Raw genomic sequence first — 25091 nt, 5'->3', positions numbered from 1 at the left:
GTAGCACCGGCTAAACGGTGTCACCTTGAATTGTGCTCTGAATGAATGAGTCCGTTCTCCTTGGCAGAGAGGCCCAGCGTTAGTTCCTATCCGAGGCGAAAGGGTTCGGGTTCGGGTCCATTCATGCCTTAAGGTTCGGTTTCTTCACCGCCTCAGGTTAACATGGGAGTGGTCCTGCGGAACCTGCAGAAGGTGGTTCCGCTCCGCCGCGCCAGGCTGCGCCGGGACGTGGACACCCTGAGACACATCCTGGGCATCCAGAAGTTCGACCTGGGCGTCATCTGCGTGGACAACCGCAGGATCCAGCAGATCAACAGCGTTTACCGGAAGAAAGACGCGCCGACCGACGTCCTGTCGTTCCCGTTCCACGAGGTAACGAGCCGGTCCATCTGAGCAGAACCGAATCACCGGAGGTTCTAGATCCATCAGTAACGGTGCCGCTGGCAATACGGTCCCAAATCTAACATCTGGAACTTTAAAACTTTCATAGTAATAATAAAAATAAATACACAGAACAACGACTTTTATGTTGAAGAATGTTTGTTTTTAGTAAACAATGTTTCTTGTTTGCAATCTCATTTTTTTCTGTCTAATTCTACATTAATTTTATTGTTATTTTTTAGATGAGTTTTCTGAAACTTTGTAATAAGTAGTCCGACCTGCTTGTTCAGACATATTTATAAAGTTATTTCATTTATTACGTTTTTATTATATTTAGAAAGTTTTTACATTTAGAAACTTGTTCTATCATTTTTTTAAAGTTTCATCATATTTAGAGTTATATTATATATTTAGAAAGTTGTTTCATTTAGAAAGTTACTTTGTCATATTTAGAAAGTTTTTATTTAGAAAATTTCATATTTAGAAGTGTTCTTTTATCATATTTTGAAAGTTTTATCATATTTAGAATGTTATTTAGAAAGTTTGATAATTAGAACATTGTTCTTTTATCATATTTAGAAAGTTTTGTATTTAGAAAGTTATTTTATTTAGAAAATTTTACCAGTTTTGCCATTTTAAGTGACCAGTCTGTATTCCAGGACCTGAGGCCTGGAAAGCTGCCCTGCCCCCTTCACAGAGACGAGCTGAACCTCGGAGACATCTTTCTGGGGGTGGAGTTTGTGATGAAGCAGTGCCAGGAGGAATCTCTGGACCTTCATGGTGCTCTTACTGTGAGTTACTAGTTTCCTTTTTTTTTTTTTTATTGCTTCAACTTTTTTAGTTTTTGTTTCTATTTTAACTAAAGAAACCCAAATCCTGACTGATAGGGACCCGTTCTCGTCTTCTCAGAGCTGGGAGTTGATCCCAGCTTCTCTGCTTGTTAAGCCTCCACAGATTCTCTGTGGGGTTTCCTGACCACAGATCCAGAACTTTCTCTGGGCAGATTCTCTCTCTCTCTATCTGGCCTCCTGTCGTGGTGCTTCATCACACAGCCAGTGGCTCATGGAGAATGTTTTGGTCCTCCTCCATCCATGGCCAGAATAAGGAGACAACCCTCCTATACACAGATGTCATGGCGGCCCTCAGCTTTCCTTCTTCAGGTGTCGTAAACCACCAGAAGGACAAGGAGGAAATCTCTGCTCCAATCTTCTGCCGTCCATACTTGTACGCCCTGCAGGGGTTCAGTCAATCCTTGGTTGCTCCTTTGAAAGCTCAGAATTTAGGCGATTTCATGTTTTTTCAAAGTTTATCAATAGAGCGCTCCTCAACAACCCGGGCGTTGTTTAAAGGTCGTTCATGTCTGGAGTAATAGAATAATATGTAACAAGAGAGAGCGATAATAAAATATTTTACCTGTTTATTAAAGTTATAACAAGATTTTAAAATCACTAAGGATCTCGGAGAAAAGTGTCACCAGAGCCTCGTCTGAACAGATGTTTTAGCTGCGATCTAAACTTCAGCTCATGATGATTTTTGCTGTAATTAAGGTTGTACCAGCAGCCTGTTCACACATCTACAGTAAAAGTTGACTGGTTTGCAGTAAATGTTTCTTCTGCTCCTTCAGGCGGTCACTGCACACGGCATCTGTCACCTGCTGGGCTACCGACACGAGACCGAGGAGGAATGGACTGAGGTTCGTACGTTAATTCAGGATAATCAGGTTTCACTGGAGCTTAATGTTCTTTATACCGTGGTCTGGGTGAATAATCCGTTCTAGGGCTGGACGATATAGAAAAAAAGTACATTGATATAGTAGAAATCATATTGATAATTCTAAAAAAAAAAAATTCAAACATATTTTAAGTGTCACCATGCCCCTTTAAAAAAAAAAGACTGAATTCAAATACAACCTTTCATTCAACCAACTTTTTACCAAAACCGTAAGCCGTAAAAAAAGAAAAAAAAAAAACATTTGCTCTTTGGACCCTTTGAAGGTCGGCGAAGGATCTATCCTGGGTCTGTATTTGTAATTGGTTGTAATTATTAGTACTACATGAGTACTGCAAAAGGAATGTAAACTTTTCTTTTACCTAATCGCACGTCTATCAATAGATATATATTGTTATTGAATTATTGTCCAGCCTACTTGATTCTGATTGGCTGCAGGGTGTCCATTAAAAAGTGTTTTAGGACACCTATATAAAAGAATATCTGATCAAATAGCTTGATTGTTCTAAATTATTGCTCTGGATCAAACGTTAGCTGGTAACGCTAAGACAGTTGATGCTAGTTATCTTGGCAACACATCACAATGAGATTAAATAGTTGTCTAATTTTATTGTGAAATATGTACGTTTTTAACAGCGAAACAAAACCATTAAAGTATTAATAGACTTTTTTTGTAAGTGATCAAGGTAAAAGCAGTTTAACGCCCAATAAGCCGTCTGTTTTCAGAATGAACGGTCACCTAGAAGTGCTTTACATCTTTCTTCACCTTTAAGGTCTGTTGGTTTGATGCCAGGCGTTTTCTCCTTATTAGGGTTTATGAATTTAAAGTTACTATAATCACCCTAAATCAAGAGTAATAATGAGAAGGGATGGAGGAGAGGTTTGGGTTTCCGTCCCGTCCAGAACTTCTGCAGGTTTCAGGAATCTGAGCCTTTTAGGAGCATCAGGATAAAAACTGAGCAGCTCCAGATTTTAAACTCTTCTCAGCCCAAACGTTTCATAAGTGCTCACTCAGCAGAGAGGAGCAGCAGGAGAACCTCAGAACCTTTTCTTAACCAAAGCTACAATGAGACCATTTTAAGAAGCCATGGTTCTGAAAACGACCCGGTCGTTTAGTTTCAGGACAAATCTGTTGAAATTCAGGAAGGAATTCTGTTTTTGTCTAGAACAGAAAACAATTACAGGAACTTTAGGGGAGCAGCTCTGGGTCGAGAACCACCTGGAACCGGGTTTTTCTTCAGGGACGTTTGTCCAGCTCTACAGTAGAGTTCAATTCCCAAACGTTACTGATGCTTGCCCAGAGGCCAAGTCACCTCCTCAACAATCTGCACTGCATAACAGAACTAAAAATAAGTAAAATGTTCTTAAAATTAGTGTATTTTTCCTTGATTTGAGCAGGTAAATAAGATGATCTGCCAATAGAATAAGATTTTTGCACTTAAAATAGGAACAATCAATCTCCATCTTATTTCAAGTGCAGCATATCTAATTATCTTATTTTAGGGGTCAAAATACTCATTCCATTGGCAGATAATCTAATTTACCTGCTCAAATCTAGGACAAAAACACTAATTTTAAGAACATTTTACTTATTTTTAGATCTGTTTTTGCAGTGTGAGGTATCTGGCGGGTCAGTACTCCAGGTGCTTGTTGGAAGAGTCAGAAACATTCCCCTGGGACGATGTCGGGTTTATCAGGAGTCTTGGTTTTGTTGTATTTTAATACTTTTAGTAATTTATTTGTGGGAATGAGAGCAGTGATGATGTCATTTCCTTCAGGATCAATAAAGTTACCATCTGTCTTCTGTGATGCAGAAAAGTCCAGTAGATTTCAGGCGCGTCTTTCTTCCCGTCGGTCCACCTTTTCCACCAAGATGAAGGGAAACATCCCCAATGTCTGGCTGAGGAAGAGGAGGGTCTGACCGCCGGACTGAATTTAGAAACCAGAAACGGGCCGACGGTTATTTTCCTGTTGGACACCTGAAGGCAGATTTTCCTGGAAGAACGGGACTAAAACACTTTGGACTCTTCCTGTTGTCAACGACGTAACGTTGCTGCTTCTATGACCCGGTTCTGGTTGGACTCTAATCAGGGAAGTGTCCCAGATGAAGGATCCGTTAAAATAACCCAATATTCTCATCATGTTGCCTTTAGTTTGCTAAAAGCTCTCAAACACGTCCAGAACTCACCAGTTTTTACAAACATTTCCTGGTAAAGCTTCAGAAATCCAGACAGTTCCTTCCTGCTCCTGAACAGAACCTGCTTTATTGATAATAATAATTAATGATGCTGTGTTGTTGCAGATGCTGCAGAGGGAGCGCTACATCCTGACCGAGTACAACAGACTCACCGGGCGCCGCCTGGAGCCGCTCATGAAGAGGTCCGGCCCGGACACGTGACGGCGCCGCGGATCCACGCCGCCCTCATCGTTTTGCACTAATTTAATTCCCTGCTGATTGTTTTTGTGGTTTTAATGTTAAAACACGAACCCCCCCTCCCCTTCAGCGGCACGCGGAGCTGAAACACCAACAGAACGAAGCCAGTCTGTACTTTGACTATAATTTTATTAAAATCTGCTTTTAGGAAGAATCAGTCGTGTATGAAGGGTAGAAAACGCGTCCCACTCTCTCTGCATAAATACATTTTAGCCTCTGCACAGCACTCAGGACACTACAGGGGTTCACTCAGACATGAAGGAGAGGGGGGGGGGGTTAAATCTGCTGCTCTCCGGCCAGGTGGCGTCATCTCTGCCCAAAGTGAGATTAAACACTAAAGGAAATCATCTCCTCAGGGTGAATTTTACAGACTGAAAGCAGAACAAGGTGTCTGACGGAGTCGATAAATACTGAGGAGACTTCGATGGTTCTGGGCAGCAGACGCCATAAAAAAAAAAAATCTGTTTTATACAAACGGACCTTGGAGTTCATCGTTTTTTTTCAGGAGGCACAAGTTTAAAACCCGAGTCCAACTCAGAGGTTCGGCTACGAACGGACATCAGCGATAAAGACGGAACCGAGCGAACACACGAAGCAGCACAGAAAGCAACCAGGAAAACCTCCTCCCTTTAAAAGGAAAGGCTGACCCGAACGGGCCGCTCCGTCAGAACCGCCATATTGCACCAAACGACCCCCGGAGCTGCGCCGCAGCGTTGGTTCCAACGTAGACTTTATCTTTATTGACTTGAGGGCGAACTAAAGGATCTGCAAACATACAAGCTGCGCAGCACCGGCAGCGTCTGCTTCAACGAGTCACAACAAAAAAAAAAAAAACAAATCATAGAAGAAGAAGAAGAAAAACCGGCCTCGAAAACACAGAGGCAAAGTTTGATCCGCTGAACGTTTTGAGTCCAAACAGCTCGGCGCCAGCGGTTACAGGGACAGACGGGGTCCGGTTAGCGGTACGGAGAGGACGGCGGCGCTATCTGCCGGGGTTTGGATCTCAGAGAGGCTGCAGGACGTTCCTTCCTGCTTCAGAGGCGCCGCCGGACCCGGACCGCTCCATCTCAGACAGCTGCTCGAAGACGTCCCTGAAACAGAAAGTGTGTCATCAGCTCAGATTCAGCTTTTAGAGGCGGAGCTTAGCGTTTCCTGTCTGTAGGTGGAGGAGCCTGGAGGCTACTAAACTGTGGACCGGTTATTAAAGCGTGATACCTGCAGCGTTCTGGAGGCAGAGGAGTAGTTCCTCCGCCTAAAAGCTTCTTATGTTCAACATTTCTGGATCAGATGCCTTTAAAATCTTTGTTTTGTCTGAAGACGACTGGAAGAGGGTCAATAAATATTTACTTTGAGCCTAGAGTCGTCACCCTGAGACGTTTCCTTTAAACCCTTCGCCGACTTAAAAGCTGGATTCAGTCAGATGATTTCTAATGTTAATGTTTGGTTATTTCATTCTTTTTCTCTATAAATAAAGCAATATATAGTTTGTTGAGAAATTAGGTGTTAACATATCACTAATAAACAAATGGTGTTTGTGATTAATTTTATTTGGTGCTATATTTTTAGCTCTATTAACGTGAATTTGTTTGAATTACAAATTGCTGATTGATGAACGAGAGTAAAATGAAATAACATTTCATTTATAAAACTTCGCTCCTTTATTCACCTCATTTACTCTGTGCCTCTGACAGCCTTCTCTTTGGTACAGTTTATTTTATTTAGTGTGAATCCAGGCAATGTATTAAACTTGGTTCCAGACATTTAATTATGGTCACAAATGTATGAACAAATGTGCAAATTAGATGATGTCACCCCCCACTGTTATAAAATATTATTCTGAAGTCACTATGGCCTCTAACATAGGAGGCCTGGAGACATGATGGCTGTGTATGAGATTCACTGTTTGCTGATTCCAAGGCCAAATGCTGCAGCTGATTGTTTACGATAGACTGTCTTTGTTTTGTCTCAAACCAAGGTCACTGTGCGATATTAGGGAGGGGGGGGGGGGGGGAAGTGAGACAGGCAGAGACAGGGCAGACGCAGACTGCAGCGGGACCGTGGGGTGCAATTACTTTCCATCTATGTGATCTCTGCTCTGTTTCTCAATAAAAGTGCTGGAACTATATCACTCCACCGTCTCTTCATTTAGTAAAGATGGGAATTCAGTAAATATTGTTTAGAATTCCCATAACACCCACTCAATAAAATAAAAAATTAACAACCACCACGGTTTAAAAAAGAAAACTCCTAAAAGGAAACTTTAGGAGAATCCAGAATCCTGTAGAACTGAGCTGGGAGCCTCTCTGGTTCTGAGTTTTTATTCTTAGACTTCATGAGAATCAACACTGTGACCCGTTTACGCTGATTAAATAAAAAAATAAAAGAAATAAATTAAATAAAAAATGCTTTATGTGATGTGCAAAAAGTGATTTACTTCAAAAAGTTCTATATTCTTTGTTATGGGTGAAAACCATGGAGGTTACCATTTTTTCACCTACGCAATGCATGCTGGGTTACTGATATAATCTGTATAATCTGACCCAATCTGTATAATATGACTGAACTTGATTTTGTAAAGTGCCTTGAGATGACATGTTTCATGATTTGGCGCTATATAAATAAAATTTAATTGAATTGAAGCGGTTCGGTCCTACTGGACTGGAACCTACAGAGTAAACGGTTGGATTTTATGGCATTGAGTTTAATTGGTGTAAATTTAGAGAACACCACATGGTGTCGCTGTTGGCTATAATTTCAAAATAGAAAAAGTGAGGCGAGTCTTCATCACTTCTCTCATGAAAAAAAGAAAAGTGTAATGGAAAAAAAAAGCCGGTGGTAGAAGACAACTTCAGGAGGACCCACATTGGTGCTCAACTCTTCTCTCCAGAAGACTTTGAGTCATTTTTACCAACAAAATTGATTCAACAGGCAAGTTAAAACCAACTGCCTGCTGACTTTTTATCCATAAAACGTCTAAACTCACCACCTTCTCAACGAAAGACCCTGAGAGAAACATAGACTGGCAACACCAGAAGCTACTGCAGTCAGTACCGAATGTGAAATCACGGATCTGACACCAGACCGAAGACCTGAACCTAGACAGGTGTTAATGGACCGAAGACCAGACCGATCGGATCCTAAACAAGTAGTAACAGTATTATTACAGTAATTACTACATTGTCATCCATTTCAAGGCACTCCGGTTCAAACTGCAGCGTTTCCTTCAGAAAATGGTGCTAATCCTGGACGTACTGTGCGTGTTAGCTATTTATACCGGGTTAGGGTAACTCACAGTTTTAAGTCGCTCTCAAACAGTGACACATTTAAACTAAACAGACTCTTAGCCTGGTGGTCCTGAAAACGTTGCTCACTGCTGTTTTGGCTGGACAGAGCTAGCGCTAGGACCTAGAATACGTCATTTACCCAGAATGCATTGCAGCGTAAACAAGGTGACGTCTGTGTGACATTATATTTAAATTTATAAAAACTAAACATCTTACAGTATTCTTACTGCATTGTTTTTACATCTGAAAACAGCTGTAACGATGGACTTTATGTGAGAAATATCTAAGCGTGGATCCCTTTAAAAACCTTCTAGAGCGTCAAGATGTCCTAAATCCTCCATGTTGGACGTAAAGACGTGAACCTCTGGGTTCAAACCCGAGTTCTGGGACGTGAGCGGCTCACCTGTGCATGTAGAAGAAGATGTAGCCGCTGCGGTCGCGGTCGCGCTGGACGGCGGCTTCCTGCGTGCGCGACACCTCCAGGTCGTTGTAGGTCAGCCACGACTGCTTCTTCATGTCGAAGACGTCGCTGATGTAGTGACCTGGGACCAGATCAGAAACCGGGTTTGTTAGAATCCCGGTCGACCCGAACGTCTCAGAAGACAAAGTCAGCAAACATCAGCTCACCAGAGGAAGAGCTGCTGCCGATGTGGCTGACCACGCTGATGAGCCTGTAGGAGTTGGCCAGGTCTCCAGCCTGCGGATCAGAGAGCAGAAGCTCGTCAGAAAAGAGTTTCAGGCCCGGCTGGACGCGAGCGGGCGGCGCCGGCGCCGGGAAGCTTTCGTGCCTCAGCGTTCCTCTTCAGGGTCTCGGCCTCGGCCTCCGTGTACTCCATGTCCAGGATGTCCTCGTTCCCCGAGTCGTCGTCCGAGCACAGCAGCTCCGGCAGAGAGTTGTTGAACTCTGGTGGGACGACAGAAATAAAAATAAATAAATAAAACGATGCGGTTCCTGTCGACCCGACAGCAAAGAGTCAGAACCTCAGAACCAGTGAGCTCCTCCTACCCTGCAGGCTGAGCTCGGTGGCTCGTTTCAGGTCGTCGTCTTCTCTCATCTCCTGGGCTTCCTGCAGGGAGGGCAGCACAGCTCAGGGTTTAGGACCGTTACCGGGTCAGAGCCGGTACCGCGCGGGTTCTGGTCTGCTCTTACGTGTTCCTGGAGGCTCTGGACCAGGGCCTGCTGCAGCTCCTGCTCCTCCCTCTCCTGGTCCAGGTTGTACTGCTGGACCCAGTCCAGCTCGCCCTGCTGCTGCGGCCCCTCAGGCGTCTGGTTCTCCTTGTTCTCGTCCATGGTGAGGTCCAGAGAGCCCAGCACGTCTGCAGCGGCACCAGAACACGCAGAAATAAACCCAAGACGTCTTAGCGGCACCAGGAATCTTCCCTGGTTCTAGAACAGTGGCCTGCAACCTTTACAGTCTAAAGAGCCATTTTGCTTAGAGTCCACTTTATTTAAACTCGTTCAGAGCCGCAAATGTTGCCTGGCCTTTTGAAAAAGGACAAGTTCTATTTTTTTTTTTAAAATAAAGATCTAGAGTAGGAAATATGTTGTCATCGTTAAAGAAACGCCCCTTTTTTTTTTTTTTTTTTTAAAAAAAAAGGATGGACAGGATGTTAATAGTGATGTAAAAAAAATACATAATGAAAAAAATATTGATATAAAATAAAATATTACTGGGCACTTTTAGCATAATTCTGTCATGAAAATTAAAAGCCATTATTCCAAGAAAAAAACGTCTAAAACCTGCATTTATTATCATTATTACATTTAAATACCATAATAAAAATAGAATATGTAGCCAAAGTTATTAAGACTAGAACAGTGGCCTGCTTAGAGTCCACTTAGAATCCACTTTAGTTAAACTCGTTCAGAGCCGCAAATGTTGCCTGGCCTTTTGAAAAAGGACAAGTTCTATTTTTTTTTTTATAAAGATCTAGAGTAGGAAATATGTTGTCATCGTTAAAGAAACGCCCCCTTTTTTTTTTTTTTTTTTTTAAAAAAAAAAGGATGGACAGGATGTTAATAGTGATGTAAAAAAAATACATAATGAAAAAATATTGATATAAAATTAAATATTACTGGGCACTTTTAGCATAATTCTGTTGTGAAAATTAAAAGCCATTATTCCAAGAAAAAACGTCTAAAACCTGCATTTATTATCATTATTACATTTAAATACCATAATAAAAATAGAATATGTAGCCAAAGTTATTAAGACTAGAACAGTGGCCTGCTTAGAGTCCACTTAGAGTCCACTTTAGTTAAACTCGTTCAGAGCCGCAAATGTTGCCTGGCCTTTTTGAAAAAGGACAAGTTCTATTTTTTTTTTTTAAATAAAGATCTAGAGTAGGAAATATGTTGTCATCGTTAAAGAAACGCCCTTTTTTTTTTTTTTTTTTTATAAAAAGGATGGACAGGATGTTAATAGTGATGTAAAAAAATACATAATGAAAAAATATTGATATAAAATTAAATATTACTGGGCACTTTTAGCATAATTCTGTTGTGAAAATTAAAAGCCATTATTCCAAGAAAAAACGTCTAAAACCTGCATTTATTATCATTGTTACATTTAAATACCATAATAAAAATAGAATTTGTAGCCAAAGTTATTAAGACTAGAACAGTGGCCTGCTTAGAGTCCACTTAGATTCCACTTTAATTAAACTCGTTCAGAGCCGCAAATGTTGCCTGGCCTTTTGAAAAAGGACAAGTTCTATTTTTTTTTTTAAAAAAAGATCTAGAGTAGGAAATATGTTGTCATCGTTAAAGAAACGCCCTTTTTTTTTTTTTTTTTTTTTAAAAAAGGATGGACAGGATGTTAATAGTGATGTAAAAAAAATACATAATCGAAAAATATTGATATAAAATGAAATATTACTGGGCACTTTTAGCATAATTCTGTTGTGAAAATTAAAAGCCATTATTCCAAGAAAAAACGTCTAAAACCTGCATTTATTATCATTATTACATTTAAATACCATAATAAAAATAGAATATGTAGCCAAAGTTATTAAGACTAGAACAGTGGCCTGCTTAGAGTCCACTTAGATTCCACTTTAGTTAAACTCGTTCAGAGCCGCAAATGTTGCCTGGCCTTTTGAAAAAGGACAAGTTCTATTTTTTTTTTTAAAAAAAGATCTAGAGTAGGAAATATGTTGTCATCGTTAAAGAAACGCCCTTTTTTTTTTTTTTTTTTTTTTAAAAAAGGATGGACAGGATGTTAATAGTGATGTAAAAAAAATACATAATCGAAAAATATTGATATAAAATGAAATATTACTGGGCACTTTTAGCATAATTCTGTTGTGAAAATTAAAAGCCATTATTCCAAGAAAAAACGTCTAAAACCTGCATTTATTATCATTATTACATTTAAATACCATAATAAAAATAGAATATGTAGCCAAAGTTATTAAGACTAGAACAGTGGCCTGCTTAGAGTCCACTTAGATTCCACTTTAGTTAAACTCGTTCAGAGCCGCAAATGTTGCCTGGCCTTTTGAAAAAGGACAAGTTCTATTTTTTTTTTTAAAAAAAGATCTAGAGTAGGAAATATGTTGTCATCGTTAAAGAAACGCCCTTTTTTTTTTTTTTTTTTTTTAAAAAGGATGGACAGGATGTTAATAGTGATGTAAAAAAAATACATAATGAAAAAATATTGATATAAAATTAAATATTACTGGGCACTTTTAGCATAATTCTGTTGTGAAAATTAAAAGCCATTATTCCAAGAAAAAACGTCTAAAACCTGCATTTATTATCATTATTACATTTAAATACCATAATAAAAATAGAATATGTAGCCAAAGTTATTAAGACTAGAACAGTGGCCTGCTTAGAGTCCACTTTAGTTAAACTCGTTCAGAGCCGCAAATGTTGCCTGGCCTTTTGAAAAAGGACAAGTTCTATTTTATTTTTTATAAAGATCTAGAGTAGGAAATATGTTGTCATCGTTAAAGAAACGGCCTTTTTTTTTTTTTTTTTTATAAAAAGGATGGACAGGATGTTAATAGTGATGTAAAAAAATACATAATGAAAAAATATTGATATAAAATTAAATATTACTGGGCATCATTAGCATCATTCTGTTGTGAAAATTAAAAGCCATTATTCCAAGAAAAAACGTCTAAAACCTGCATTTATTATCATTATTACATTTAAATACCATAATAAAAATAGAATATGTAGCCAAAGTTATTAAGACTAGAACAGTGGCCTGCTTAGAGTCCACTTTAATTAAACTCGTTCAGAGCCGCAAATGTTGCCTGGCCTTTTGAGAAAGGACAAGTTCTATTTTTTTTTTTATAAAGATTTAGAGTAGGAAATATGTTGTCATCGTTAAAGAAACGCCCCCTTTTTTTTTTTTTTTTTTTTAAAAAAAAAAGGATGGACAGGATGTTAATAGTGATGTAAAAAAATACATAATGAAAAAAATATTGATATAAAATTAAATATTACTGGGCACTTTTAGCATAATTCTGTTGTGAAAATTAAAAGCCATTATTCCAAGAAAAAACGTCTAAAACCTGCATTTACTATCATTATTACATTTAAATACCATAATAAAAATAGAATATGTAGCCAAAGTTATTAAGACTAGAACAGTGGCCTGCTTAGAGTCCACTTTAGTTAAACTCGTTCAGAGCCGCAAATGTTGCCTGGCCTTTTGAAAAAGGACAAGTTCTATTTTTTTTTTTTTATAAAGATCTAGAGTAGGAAATATGTTGTCATAGTTAAAGAAACGCCCCCCTTTTTTTTTTTTTTTAAAAAAGGATGGACAGGATGTTAATAGTGATGTAAAAAAATACATAATGAAAAAATATTGATATAAAATTAAATATTACTGGGCACTTTTAGCATAATTCTGTTGTGAAAATTAAAAGCCATTATTCCAAGAAAAAACGTCTAAAACCTGCATTTACTATCATTATTACATTTAAATACCATAATAAAAATAGAATATGTAGCCAAAGTTATTAAGACTAGAACAGTGGCCTGCTTAGAGTCCACTTTAGTTAAACTCGTTCAGAGCCGCAAATGTTGCCTGGCCTTTTGAAAAAGGACAAGTTCTATTTTTTTTTTTTTATAAAGATCTAGAGTAGGAAATATGTTGTCATAGTTAAAGAAACGCCCCCCTTTTTTTTTTTTTTTAAAAAAGGATGGACAGGATGTTAATAGTGATGTAAAAAAATACATAATGAAAAAATATTGATATAAAATTAAATATTACTGGGCACTTTTAGCATAATTCTGTTGTCCAAAGACATTATTCCAAGAAAAAACGTCTAAAACCTGCATTTATTATCATTATTACATTTAAATACCATGATAAAAACATAATTTGTAGCTAATATATTAAGAGCCACTTGCGGCTCCAGAGCCACAGGTTGCAGGTGGGGTTGTGGTCTAGAACCACTGGGTTCAGGCAGCGGTACCTGCGGGCTGTTTCTGGTCCGGTTCCAGCAGCTCCGTGTGGTAGGACAGCTCGTGGACGTCCGAGTCTCCGTACCCGGTGTCGGGGCTGCTGGTCGGCTCGTCCCCCGGCGCCGCGGCGGGGAGCCCGGCTTCCTGTCGGCTCATCTCCAGAACCGCGGCCAACATCTCGTCGTCGTTGATGTTGCTGAATTCTGCAGAATCCATCGGCGCCGCCTTCTGAGGACACAGCGGACGTCAGAACCAGGAGCAGCAGAGAGAGAGGCGGAGGAACGCGGAGGAAGCGGCGCTCACCTCCTCTGGGCGGTCGTCGTCTTCAGGCGGGCCGCTGCTGAGGCGCCGCTTACGGCCGGCGCTCGCCTTCCTGCTGGGCTCGTCCTCGCAGTCCGAGTCCAGCAGAACCAAGCTGCAGCTGGAGCTGCTGGACTTTCCTCCACTCCTTCTACACAAAACCCAAAACCTTTTAAAGCCGAGCGCTTCAGATCAAAGCAGAACCCAAATTATTCTGTTATTCAGCTTTATTTTAGCTTCAGTTACTGAAAATGGAAAATTCTGCTTCTAAGAAAGTCAGAACCGGAGCAGAACAAAAGGGTTTTTAATAGGGCTGAACAATTACTCGCATTTTCAATATAATCGTGATTTCAAAAAACGCAATTTTTAAATCGCAGAGGTCTGCAATTTTTGGCTATGTAACAATTAGTGAATCAGACCCGTCCTTTAAGTGTTAGTAAAATGTTTGAAGTGGGTTTGCCTCCACATGGAAGGGAAGACAGTTGCAGCAATGAGATAATCTAATTTTATTACTTGTTTTAGAGTTTGTATAATCATACAAAACATTGAGTACTGGTCAATCAGTTTAATACATAGACTTGCTTGTTGGTTGCACTTTATGTTCAACAAGGATTGATGTCCAATTAAATTAAAAGCTGTTCTCTTGAATAATATTCTGATCAATAGAAACATTAAAAGTTCATATTTAAAATAGTCCTTGTTTACATACATCTTTATTTAGAGGCCATTTTTGTTGCTTGTGGCTAACGCGGAGAAAAGTCAAAATTGCAATTTTGGTTGAAATATTTCGTAGGCAGAACGCAATCATTACTGCTCTGAGTTTAGATGCTGCGGGTTTTTTAGCAACTAATCCACATGGCGATGAAACAAATTGATTTGTTGTTTGTATATATTTTAAAACACATGATAAATAAAACTGGAAAAAAAAAATTGTATTAAATCGCAATATTAAAGAAAAAAAAAAAAATCGCAATTAGATTATTTTCCAAAATCGTTCAGCCCTAGTTTTTAACTGGGATGTTCTGTTACAACCCCGCTGGGGTCCATTAAATCTGTCTGCATCCTGAAGTACCAAGGCAGTGTGAAAAAAATCTATTTTGTAATTCTGAATCGTTTCTCATTAATCCATAAAGATAGATTTAAAAAATAAAAAAAGTATTTCCACTGTTAACTTAAATGTATGATCCAGCATTTGTGGCACTCACTCTACTCTGGGAAGTAAATTTTTAATATCAGATTTCTATTAATGCACATTTATTAATGTTAGTATCCAAACATTAGCTGTAGATATTCTCTGTTTTCTACCCTGGACTCTCTTAGGCTTTTCCGTCTCACAGCTTGTTTGTAAAAGCAACTTTCTCTGCATTCATGGAGCATCTTTGGTCCTTAGAGCCGTCATTAACTATACGGACTGTAAATGTGTGTAAATACTGTACATATACAGTCATGTAATTTAAAACGTTTAATACTAGCAATCGGATCGGAGATTGGATTGAATCGAAAATAATCGATTCTAAATCTTGAGAGTGTGAATCGATTCTCTGTGGCGTATTGACAGAAAATTGAGTGGAAGGAAAAACTGGAAGAAGAACCGCAGCTTTCAGTCCGTTCAACAGCTTCATGAAGATCCACCAGAACCGCCACACTGACGGACCCGATCTGTGTCAGAACCGTCTGACCCATTACTCAGAGGTCCAAAAACCTCTTCGGATGAAAATAAAGTTTGCATTTCATTTAGCCCAGACTGGGTTAGGATTAATTAGGCCCAGACTGGATTAAAATCTGATGTAACAGTTTCATTTTCTGGGGAATAATATCTGAATATATCAGCGTTTATTAATCATTAATCTATATTAAGAGTTTTATTAACGATCTCCTGCAATCAAAATCAAACCAGGACCCACTTGGACCTCGTGTTCTGACTGAGGTTCTGGTGAAACTCACCTCAGAGGAGCCGTGGAGGCGTTGACCGACTGGGACGTCTTCAGCGTTCTGGACCTTAGAGACACAGAGAGAGAAGCGGATCTTAGCCGGGTCTTTTTCCCACCGACCCCAACCGGCAGCAGAACCGGGTCTTACGCGGAGGCCTGGGAGGTCCAGCCGAGGCTGACGGGGGGCCTGGTGGAGTCGGTGCAGTGGGGCAGCAGCGTCAGGTAGCGCGGGATCAGAACCTGCTGGCCCAGCTTGCTGTTGAGGGACAGCGTGGCGTTGAAGCTGTACCTCTTCAGGTGGAGGATGAGGACTCTGGGAGGAGAACACGACAGCGATCAGGTTCTGGTTCTGGTTCTGGACCGGGTTCTTTCCCCCCTGCGTCTGCAGCTACCTGGGCAGCTTGCTGAACTTGTGGGTCACGGTGGCCGACTTCCTGCTGCACGTCTCGCAGGAATACTCGATCTCCTCCATCTGCGAACAGAAGCAGCGGTTTTGGTTCAACGCCGTTAGGTAGAGACGGTTCTGACGGACCCGACGGGCGGCGCCGAGGACCCACCCTGAAGAAGAGGTCCAGGGAGTCCTGGATGGAGCGCAGAGGGAGGGTTTTCTTCCTGCGCGGCAGGTCGATGGACAGGTCGTTGAACTGCTCCCGTTTGTTCACCACCTCGCCGCAGCTGCAACACCAGACAAGCGTCAGAACTCCGAAGCTCCGCCCCCGCCCACCAGCCCCGCCTACCAGTGTTGTAGGACTCGAGTGCGAGACTCGAACTCGAGTCCGAGTCATTAGTTAAATTTAGAGACTCGTGACTTGACTTGGACTTGAGCACTGATGACTCGAACTTGGACTCCTACATTCAGATCATTCTGACTCGGAAATTGAGAAAAAGACTCGACTTTTTTTTATATCATTAGGCTATAATTTTAATATGTCATTAGAATATTATTTGGTGTATGATTTTAATATCTAAATGGCGTACGGCGCACGTGACGTCACCATCTCATGAGCAACGCCCCTTGCCGCTAAGGTTGGGCAAACAGTGTGAGAGCGCACGTAGCAGCCAGCCATTACACATGCAACAATATGACCGACTTTACAGCTGTTAAACTTTCACAAGAGGATGTCCAGGCGCCCATTTTACTGGTAGAACTGTGGAACAACATACCAACGTTCAGCTCAAACGATGGCTTGAGTGTCGAGGGCTTAGAAAGACTGGAAAACGGGGCGAGTTGATAGAAAGGTAAGTCGTTGTTTTTCTCCTGCTCGGCGTTCATAGCGTCATCGGCCGTTTTTTTTTTCTATTTGTAGTCACTGTCCAGGAATCGGTATAAATTTTCCGGCCCGCCGAACAATTTAGTCCGGCCCGGTGGCCAAATGCATTATCATTATCCAACGGCTGTATCTCCTCGCTGCATCGACCGGTCTGCACCAGATTTGTTGTGAGTCATGGGGGAACGCTGCCGAACGCATTTGTGGGAATCGCCCGGTAGCCTCGTGAGACCATCCTGATCTCGCGAGCTTTCAAGGTTTCACTCGCAGATCAGTCTGGATACTCTCCGTTAAAGAAAATTTGGAGCCGTTCACCAAACGAACGTCCAATCAGCGTTGGCTTTGAGGCGGGTTGAGGTGTGACGCAACGAGAAGCGCGACAGTTCAGTCTAAAGAACATGGCGGCTTCAGCCGATGAAACTAGCGTTAGCGTGGCTATCGAGCAAGTTTTATCGGAATTACAGAGTATTTCTCTGCTGAGCTAACGAGCCTTTACCTGCAGCAGCAAGAGTAGCTTGGCTTGTGGTTGTGTTTTCGTCGTCTACGAGCGACGTTCATTTGGCCTGTCTATCACCAACATAGGCCAATCAGCTGACCAGTATTTTCGCCCCTTCCCAAAATTACTTCAACGGAAGGTTTCCAGATGGATATGCGGAGCAAATCTATCTGGCGGAGTCAGGTTAATCGCCCGGTGGACGGGCGAGGAAAATGTGTGACAGCATCTGCGGTGGCGGCCGGCCAGAGCCGCGGCGGTGGCCAATAGGCCGGAGTGCGCTTGGCTGCGAGGGCCGATCGACGCCGCTTGCGGCTTTAACGTCCTTCATATGCGGCCTATCAGCGTACCTCGAGTCGCTGTTGCACGTTCCATAACAACAATGTTTACAAACCATGGTTAGGAGACGTCTTAGACTTGGAAAAAGCGGTAGTTTTACTGAGTAAAACCAAGGATAACTACAGCGAAAGAGTTATTAGTGCAATGGAATGTTACTGCTTCATGTCATACATCACACGTCACGACAAGTTCCTACAACGAACTTGGATCAATAGTGACTCGACTCGGACTTGACTCGGATTTTTTTTAATGACTCGGACTTGAACACTGGAGACTCGAACCTGGACTCGGACTCGAGGCATAGTGACTTGACTACAACACCGCCGCCCACCAGGGACCCCGGTCTCACCACTTGCAGGTGATGGTGTGCTGCACCTCGAACTCCATGTTGACGGCTACAGGGCAGGTGTAGATGCGGGACGTGTCGGCCTCGTCGCCCGGTTCCGCTTTCGCCGGAGCCTCGGCGCCGTTTTCGGACGCGGCGGAGGACGAGGAGATGGCGGCGGCGTCGCTGCTCAGGCTTTTGTTCATCTTCTCCACGTCGTCCTTCAGCTGATCCAGACACTGACTCAGGAACTCGTGAGCGTCCTGAGTCAACAGGCGACAGGTGGAGGTTAGAGACCAGAACCAGAACGCTTCTTACCTGGACCCGTCGCCACGGCAACTAATCCTGGAAACCAGGGCTGCTAAAATAACTAATACAGGGTGCTTGCTCTTTTTCCAAATTAAAATTCTAGACTTTTTCAAAACTGATATTTTTTTTCCCCAAGACCTTAACTTTATGTACTTGTATACTTGTGTGCCTACTGCCTACTTCATTGGTTGAGATTGTACAAACTGTTTATTAGAAATTTTAATTTTTATAGGCTAGTATTCAATGAACAAATGCATTATTCACAGTAAATTATGCTTTTACTGATGAAAACGTTTCAAAACATGAAAATCACAAAGTGTTTGATTCCATTAGGCTAATATAGTACGTGACCAGTTAGTAAAATTATAGTTTTATAGCCTACCTTCCTATTTCTCATTTCACAATGCCTTTGAGCATACTGTAAAATTATACCACACATTTTTTCCCATACTTTATTAAGACTTTCACACAAAATTCAAGACTTTTCAAGGTCTGGAAAACAGTGTTTCAAAATTCCATACTTATTAAGACTTTCAAGACTTGCACAAGCACCCTGTAATACAATTTTTTTTAATTATTCTAACACGATGATTCGTGTTGAACCGATATAAACAGACATGGGCTGGATGATAATTTAATTACAATGTATATTGATGGATAAACGTATATTGATGATAGAAAAAAAGGTTAATAGAATAAATGTTTTCCTTCCTTTTGCTTTCAAGTCTATGATGTAGGATTAATTTTATATGCGTTACATCCTCCCAACCAATCACAACGCAGACACAGGAAACGCTTAGTCACTAAGCTCCGCCCCCTTCCAAGAGTTCAGAGTGCACGAGTTCTTTTTTTCTTGTTTAACTACTTGTAGTTTTGGTAAAAGTTGGTTGAATTAAGGGTTGAGTTTGAATTCAGTGTTTGTGTCTTGTATCTAAAAATAGATTGTTAAGATGCAGTTTTTAAATGGCCAGGGTTGCACTTAAAATATACGTTTTGAACTAATTAATTTAGTTCAGAAGAATCCTTTATTTGTCCCTCAATAGTAACATTTATTTTTATCTTCAGGCTGACGGAAAAACAGCGTCTTACTACAGATGAGTAATTAAATTGATCTTTTAATTAATGGTAAATGTAATTTTTCTTCTTAAAAACTGTTGCTGCTTTTTTTAAGCTTTTTCCTTATTATCTAGATGGAGTTTGAAACGTCCTCACTGTGACACCAGTCTCCACACTATAAGCATTGCTTGTTGATGAGAAGTTTTCTAATAATAAAAGCGTAAAACAGGCGGTAAAATCTGCATTTTCTACACCAGAATGTGAAATTATGATCTGACGGGAACGTTCGGGGCAGATCCAGCTGAAGGTCGGTCCTCTGCAGCCTCCGGCCCGTTTCTTGGTGCGTCTCTGATGAAACAACCCAGCAGAAAACAGGCAAACTGCGACTCTGCAGCCACATTGAAGCGGGAAGTCTTACGTTCTGCACGTTTCCAGAGAAGCGCTCGGCCGTGGAGGAGATGGCGTTCTTCACCTTCCTCAGCAGGTCCTTCTTGGTCTCTGGACACGCCACGTCCTTCTTCACCATGAGGTGAGCGAAGCGCCTGCAGAGCGAAGGTGAAGCAGAGAGAGTCAGAGCTCTGCAGAGACGGGCGGAGCCGCTCCTGCCTGCAGGCGGATTCTAACCAGCAGCACCTGAGCAAGGCGTTGGTGGGAACCTTCTTCCAGGGGATGTTCTGCTTCAGCATGTCGCTGGAGAAGGAGGGGAGGCTGAAGAGCGACTGAAGGATGGCGTTCATGTAGCAGGTGTTGCCCAGATTGGAAAACCTGGTTGTTTATGAATGAAACCAGCAGAAAAATCAGGTTTTTTGCAAAACTTAGTTGAGACAAACTTGATTTCTGCGTCGTGGATCCAGGTTAAGGAGAACAAGCGTCTTACCCCTGCAGGGGGGGCTGCGGCTGCGCCAGGCTGGAGGGTCTCTGCTTGTTCCAGCCGCCGTAATCCACAGACGGTCGGACCTTCTTGAAGGGGGTGGAGTGGTTGGGGAGCAGCAGGCTCCTCTTGGCGGTGGTGGTCTGTGCCGCGCTGGGCGCTCTGAGATAAAGGAAGATAAACGCGTCACCGTCTCCTGGCTGCTAACGAGTTAACGAGCACGTTCGGTACGAGCTCACCTAGCAGGAAACTCACCTGTCCAGGAAAGAGTGGCTCTGGCTGTAGTCCTTAGTGACGGATCGGCCGCCGTAGAACGACGTCGGCTGAAGAGGAGCAGAACCCAGCGGAGCTACGAACGCAGGAGGAAAGGAGGAAAGCTGCTGTTAGAGGCGAGAAACCTTCATCTAAAGTCAGAAAACCTGAAACCGTCGACTATTAAACCTGTTTAACCACAAATAGCTTTGGGTTTACAAGTCGGTTCATCTTAAAGACAATCTTCTGGTAAAAGAGGTTTTGAACATTTTAGAGAATCTGTGGAGAAAGCTAAAGATTAGGGTGATGGCAGGGAGGCCTTCCAGCCCAAAGACGGCCTAACGCCGCTCTGCCGTTATAAGAAGGGATCAGATGCTGCAAAGTCAATTCAGATTTTTTAATTATTAAGGAGGAAAAAAAAAGTTTTTTTTAACAAGCCAATTCTGTTAAAATGTAAAATAAATCCCTACGTCGTCATATTCTGAGATGCTTCGTTTCATTTCCAGACACAAACCAACTTCTTGAATCAATAAAATAATTTAAGAGTATGAATACTTCTGGGCCTAACCAGCCATTTTTGTTTTCATGGAGGGGAAATTAAAATAATCCCTTGGCTCCTTACAGAATAAAGAAATCATCACTCTAATTATAACCCTGAAACCGGATTAAAGACCAAAACGAGAGAAATATAAACAATAAATGGCAGCGTGTAGTGAGAGGTTAAAAATACTCTATAAATTGGTCCAAAAACAAAAAGAAGCCAATAAATGACGTAAAGTGGGGATTTATTCAGGGCTTTCGCTCACTGGGGGTAAAAAAAACCCTACAAGAGTAAATTTATTGGGCATCTTTCAAGATAAGAATCTAAATGTGGTCAGAGCATCGATGCCTCAAGGATGAGATTTATGTGGTAAAAATAAAAAATTACTTAAAAAAAAAAAAAGCCAGGAGCGGCGGCAGGTTTACCTGAGCTCCGGTTCTCCTCGGCCTGCTTCAGCTTGTCTTTGCAGCCCAGCAGAACCTTCCTGGGTGTTCCTGAAGTGGCCTTGTTGTTGCTGCAGAACAGAACCGTTGTTCTCAGCGTTAGATCAGAACTACAGGGGGAACACGTCTCTGAACGGACCGGCGCCGGCTCACCTGGACGAGTCGTTTTCTTTGGGGTAGTCCTCGGTCAGGTCGCCCTCAGAGGTCAGCAGCCTCTTCCTCTTCTCCCCCCTGAAACACACAAGCTGCTCTGAACTGGACCCGACACCGAGCAGAACCTCCGAGCCGTCGCTGAAGCCTCCGTCTCACCTGTTCTCAGAGAGTCCGCTGCGGACGGGCGTGGCGGCCGCCCGGCTCGGGCTGCTCAGGGGCTTCCTGGGGGTGGAGTCGTCGCGGGCGTCGGCGCTCTGCCGCCTCGGCGTGCTCTGAAAGTTTGGGTCACACGGTCAGTGTTCCCTCAGCCTGACGGCGCTCAGGTGAAGCGCTCAGGTGTGGCTCACCTGTCTCTCCCCGGACGGGCTGTTCTCGTTCTTCATGGAGCGGTTACCCAGCACGCCGAAGTTGGCGCTGCCGTGGGACGACTTCAGGACTGAGAACCAGAGAGAGAGCAGAACCCTGAGCGGCTAAACTTTAACTGAGAGAAAAAGCTAAAATATACATTCAGAATAAAAAACAATCACTTTATATTTAAATAATTAGCCTTTTATTGGATTTGATGACCCACCTTTCTGACAGACGCCCTCCTATCCTCCACTCCTCACCTGTATAACCTGCTACTGTTTGAACTGTATAAAAAGCTCCTTTTACAGCGGACCCATCTGCCGCTTCAGCTTCCCAGACGCAGTATTTAATAATCTGGATCAGATTCACTGAGACTTTCTCTCATTTTGCACTGAAAGCTGTTAGGTTTTATCTCTAAAAGTTGTTCACAGCTGCTGATGAAACCGCCGAATGGAGGAGGAGGAGGGAGAAAAGATGGCCGCCAGCTCGGCTCTCTGGACCTAACCCAGAGAACTCTCTGCAGAATCAGCACAGAACAAACATCTAAGCTATAAAAATAAGTTTGCAGCGGTCAAAAGTGACAGTCGGCTGCCATTTTTTTCCCCATCGATCGGATGTCTTCCCTCCGGACGTTTTCCTTAATTTCTGTGAGGTGGAATGTGCTTATAGGTCACGTCAGGCAAAGCATTGTGGGATTCCTTATAGCTCGTTAGCGCCGGTAAAGGACACAAGCTTCCTATGCTGAAGGAACTATGATAGGAAGCATACAGGCTCCTTTTCTGACTGCACTATTCAGACAGCACTCATCATGGTGACCAATTAGACCTTTTCAGACGCAACTTGATAAGCAGTTCTGCAGCAAATACTGTGATGTAATAGTTTTTAAAACTAAGAAAAAACTGAACAGCTTGAAGAATACAACCCAAAAGGAATATTAAGATATCTACACAGCTCCTGGATATATAAAATTCAGATTTTCTGCTCTTCTAGACACTCCAACGACACAACTAAATCTATTTTTTAGCCCTTGGATTGGTTTGAACCACTTTGGCGCCATCTAGTGGTGAGAGTGAAAACATAACCTAGTTGGGATTTTACAGTTCACTGTATTTTGGATGAAAATGGGCTGAACTTTACAGAACCTTATTTTGTTATTCCATTTTAAAGCCCTAATTAACAACAACATCAAGAATATAATCTACTGACCTGAGACTGCAAAATGTTGTAAATATAATGCCTTATTATGCTCAATGTTGCTGATTTGCATCATGCCTGAATTGACATTTTGTTGTGATATGTTCAAATCAAATTTTGTCTAAATTTAGCATCTGCTTAAAAGCTAAAACACACCTGATTTATTATTAGTAACTAAATGAAAGTTGTTAAAGAGGCAGAGAAAGAAACTGCAGGATGAGAACCAACCAGGATTTTTTTGTGTTTTTTTTCTCCAGATAATTGACTAATTACCTGTTTTCCCCTGCTTCAGCTTCTCCAGGTACTCCTTGGTCCTCTGAACCAGCGGTGTGGGCATTTTGTCAAAGGTGATGACGCTGCTGTCCTTCAGGTTCAGCATGATCCGGTTCAGGTTCTGGGAGACGCTTTTCACGTTCTGATTCAGCTGGAGGCAAACAGAATAACTCAGCTCAGCCACATTCATTTAGACTTCTGCTATTAACAGCTAAACATGGAGGAAACTACATCTGACCCAACAGAACCGCGTAAATCCGGTTTTGTTTTCCTGTTTTTTCTCCAAACTAATCTTTAGATGAAGTTCTCTGATGCTACGTCTGACTTTAAAAGCCCGTTTGGGTGCATTTTAACAGGTTTATCTCGTTAATGAGCAGCGGTCACATGACGGCCCGGCCCATAAGCGTTTACCTGGAAGGTTTTGGGCGCTCCGCCGCTGCTGAATCTCAGGCTGAGGTTCACCTTGTTGTCCTTCTCCAGGATCTCAAACGTCCCCTCTCTCCACTTGGTGGTGCCCAGGTCCAGGCTGCTGAAGCGGATCTTAACGGTGCTGCCGCTGGACAGTTTGACCGGGGTCGCCATGGTTACTTAGCCCGGTGGAGCACGCGGCGGGGCGCGGCAGGGCGCGGTCCGACGGTTCCTAAAACGAGAGGGAGGACAGGTTTGTGTCAGCAGAGCCGCAGGTTCAGCTCGTCCATGGAGACATTTAGTCAGACACGGTCCAGCGGTAGTTTTGGAGTTAATAAACGGACAACAACACATGGAAATATAGATGGACTGGCAGAACGGCGCTTTGTCGGCAGCAAGGAGGAAATTGTTTTAATCTGTCGTGATGAAGTTTAGGGTTAGTTGTTAAAAGATCCCTGATCCAACCATCATCTCTGCTGGTTCTGGTCTCAGACTTCTGGTTAAAATCTGCACTGAAGACACGGCAGCTACGTTTACATGGACTAAAGTAACACTAAAATGTGTTATGTAAACAAAACAATCAGAATATGATGATTGGATTAAGTTGAATCGGATAAAAATTGGTTTCTAATGATTGATAATCTGATCAACGTTCATATAAACGCTTGTCAGGATCAACTTATTCCATATGTAGCAAACTGACCCCAGTGTGCCTGATGTAAACATGACATATTTCCACGTTGTTGAGTGGTGGAAACACGCTGGCTCCCGATGCAACCTTTCAAAATAAAAGCTCAAAACTGTTGCTTACTCAGTAACGTTTCAACCGTAATTAGAATATTGTGCAAATCCATTCTGGACGCTCGGAAGACAAACAAACTCGTATAAAACTGGTTTGTTTACTATTTTTTTGCTGTTTAGCAAAGACGGAAGTTCTTCTTCTTCTGTGGTTTTATTTTATGGTAATTTAATAACTGCTCATGTCAGAGTGGTTCTATTCTGAATAAAGGCAGGCGCATAGAAACGCACATTATGATCAATTTTAGGAGTGAAATTTAGAGCCACTTCTGGACCAGCACGAAAGGTGGAGACAACACGAGGACTGATATTTGAGTGGGGAGACGCTGGACAGGTGAGAGGATGGACAGGTGAGACAATAGAAAGAAAAGACGATGGACAGTTGAGACGATGGACAGTTGAGACAATGGGACAGGTGAGACAGGTGAGACGATAGGACAGAAGATACGCTGGACAGGTGAGACGATGTACAGGTGGGACAGTTGAGGCAATGGGACAGGTGAGACTGTGAGACAGGTGAGACGATGGACAGGTGAG

At 42.1% G+C, this 25091-nt stretch overlaps 2 protein-coding genes across 4 annotated transcripts; one reads left to right on the top strand and one right to left on the bottom strand.

Moving 5' to 3' along the window:
- Positions 1-14: 14 nt before the first annotated feature.
- LOC118556449 (endoribonuclease YbeY-like) lies at positions 15-5003 on the top strand. Its single transcript, XM_036139718.1, has 4 exons — positions 15-372; positions 1041-1172; positions 2006-2074; positions 4412-5003. The coding sequence occupies exons 1-4, from the start codon at positions 163-165 to the stop codon at positions 4505-4507; spliced, it is 507 nt and encodes a 168-aa protein (XP_035995611.1). The 5' UTR covers positions 15-162; the 3' UTR covers positions 4508-5003.
- Positions 4656-23961, bottom strand: LOC118556448 (ubiquitin carboxyl-terminal hydrolase 37-like). Of its 3 annotated transcripts, none has more exons than XM_036139715.1 (23): positions 23760-23961; positions 23349-23499; positions 21881-21969; positions 21690-21805; positions 21534-21611; positions 21363-21451; positions 20400-20493; positions 20151-20306; positions 19907-20038; positions 19692-19815; positions 17933-18171; positions 16041-16158; positions 15876-15955; positions 15632-15796; positions 15497-15550; positions 13556-13703; positions 13264-13480; positions 8978-9144; positions 8834-8894; positions 8616-8731; positions 8455-8524; positions 8231-8369; positions 4656-5634 (listed from the first exon to the last, which is right to left on the bottom strand). In XM_036139715.1, exons 1-23 carry the CDS (start codon positions 23928-23930, stop codon positions 5547-5549), a joined length of 2862 nt encoding a protein of 953 aa, XP_035995608.1. In that variant the 5' UTR covers positions 23931-23961; the 3' UTR covers positions 4656-5546. The 3 variants fall into 3 exon arrangements, with proteins under 3 accessions (XP_035995608.1, XP_035995609.1, XP_035995610.1); XM_036139716.1 differs by having other exon boundaries at positions 13264-13477; XM_036139717.1 differs by having other exon boundaries at positions 13556-13700.
- Positions 23962-25091: the final 1130 nt, after the last annotated feature.

The sequence above is a fragment of the Fundulus heteroclitus genome, chromosome 7 (genome assembly GCF_011125445.2).
Source record: "Fundulus heteroclitus isolate FHET01 chromosome 7, MU-UCD_Fhet_4.1, whole genome shotgun sequence".
In the NCBI taxonomy this organism is placed as follows: Eukaryota; Metazoa; Chordata; class Actinopteri; order Cyprinodontiformes; family Fundulidae; genus Fundulus; species Fundulus heteroclitus.
The sequence above is the reverse complement of the archived record's forward strand: the minus strand, read 5'-3'. Positions and strand labels throughout refer to the sequence as shown.